At 41.5% G+C, this 1,439-nt stretch overlaps 1 protein-coding gene across 1 annotated transcript; it reads left to right on the top strand.

Moving 5' to 3' along the window:
- Positions 1-378: 378 nt before the first annotated feature.
- Pmar_PMAR002617 (hypothetical protein) lies at positions 379-1,363 on the top strand (the record flags this gene model as incomplete). The annotated part of the gene is made up of 5 exons (XM_002768859.1): positions 379-487; positions 537-599; positions 784-864; positions 906-994; positions 1,310-1,363. The coding sequence occupies 5 exons, from the start codon at positions 379-381 to the stop codon at positions 1,361-1,363; spliced, it is 396 nt and encodes a 131-aa protein (XP_002768905.1).
- Positions 1,364-1,439: the final 76 nt, after the last annotated feature.

The raw sequence follows: 1,439 nt of genomic DNA, 5'->3' as shown, positions 1-1,439 counted from the left end.
AAACTCCACTAGATGGTATTTATTGTGGTATTATTAATACATGTAGTTATTCCTATAATGTAATGAGGGCATCTTATGGTATCGTATTGAAATCCTTCATAGAAATATTTATATTTTCACATGCAGACCTAGTAACCATACCGTTATTTTTACTATGTTCGTATGTAATATAAAGTACTAATGTATCATGCAATTTAGTTTCACCCGTTTTACGTGAAATGGCGTAAAACTAATGGGTAAAAACCCGAGAATCGCCGTGATATGCAGTAGTCGTGAAGTATGTCTTTCATATCACTAGGGTGGTGAAAATCCATTGTATGATAACACGTCAAATTTCACAGTCATCTTACTGGACCTATTCTGGATCTTTCTTCTCAGATGCTATCGAGCTCCTACAGCACAGCCGTTCAGCCTGATCACCTTGTTCTTTCCTCGGGAATTTCCGCGGCACTTAGTATTCTCGCGAAGGGCATCGTGGGAGGCCCTGGTAGTAGTGATGTTGACGATGAATTGTGGTAAGGGATGGAGTCTTTCAGGATCGGTCGTGTTGGTGGAAAATAATACCTATTTTTTGGCGGGAAACATTTTCAAGGAAGTTGGTAGTGCAGGGGTTTGGTGACAATGAGGAAATTTGGTGACATTCTGGGTGGCTTATGCGGGATTTGTACGCTGAGTCATGTGGGAGCTCAGAAAAACGAGAAAAATTGATTTTTTTTCTCGAATTTGATCAGAAAAAAACACGCTACTATGCGTAAGCGTTGATAGGTGCCTCACTGATTCCAGTGCCGATAGATGAGGAAGGCCTTATCCCGGACGAGCTCGAGAGCATCCTGAGGAGAGAAAAGGTTTCCGCGTTATATACGAGTAATAACGGCATTAAATATTGTGATGGATTGTATTGTTAGTACCTGTGCATCACAACCCACAGGGAACTGTGATGAGCGTTGGTCGGCAGAAGGCGGTAATGGAGCTTGCGGTGAAATATGATTTTCTGGTGAGTTTGGTATTAGAGTAGGAGTTTACGGGAAGCCCGGAAAGTTTCGGAAAAGTTACGGAAAGTCACGGAAAGTTACGGAAAAGAATTTGCAGAATTTCCATAGTCATCGACGCACGTAGTTGATGATGTGTGTATTTTCTCACCGCATAGTGTTTGGATTCTGAATTCAGCGTTAATGATTTCGAGCTGGCCACAGATGTGAGTTTTTTCGCGGAAATTTTAATCGATTTTTTCCCTCAATCGCTGAAAGAATTGATTCCATGGTTCATAATTAGTTTGGGTAATTTTGTGGCGCGCGAAATTTTTCTTCAGGTTATCTCTGATGAACCCTACGGTCTACTGCACTATGAAGACGTTTCGAAGTGAGTGCTGATTGTCGGAATTAAGATGATTTAGTTATGGTTTTTAGGTCAGCGCAGGGAGGCATTCGATCGCTGATGCA

Source organism: Perkinsus marinus, assembly GCF_000006405.1.
Source record: "Perkinsus marinus ATCC 50983 genomic scaffold scf_1104296966988, whole genome shotgun sequence".
Lineage (NCBI taxonomy): Eukaryota > Perkinsozoa > Perkinsida > Perkinsidae > Perkinsus > Perkinsus marinus.
The sequence above is the reverse complement of the archived record's forward strand: the minus strand, read 5'-3'. Positions and strand labels throughout refer to the sequence as shown.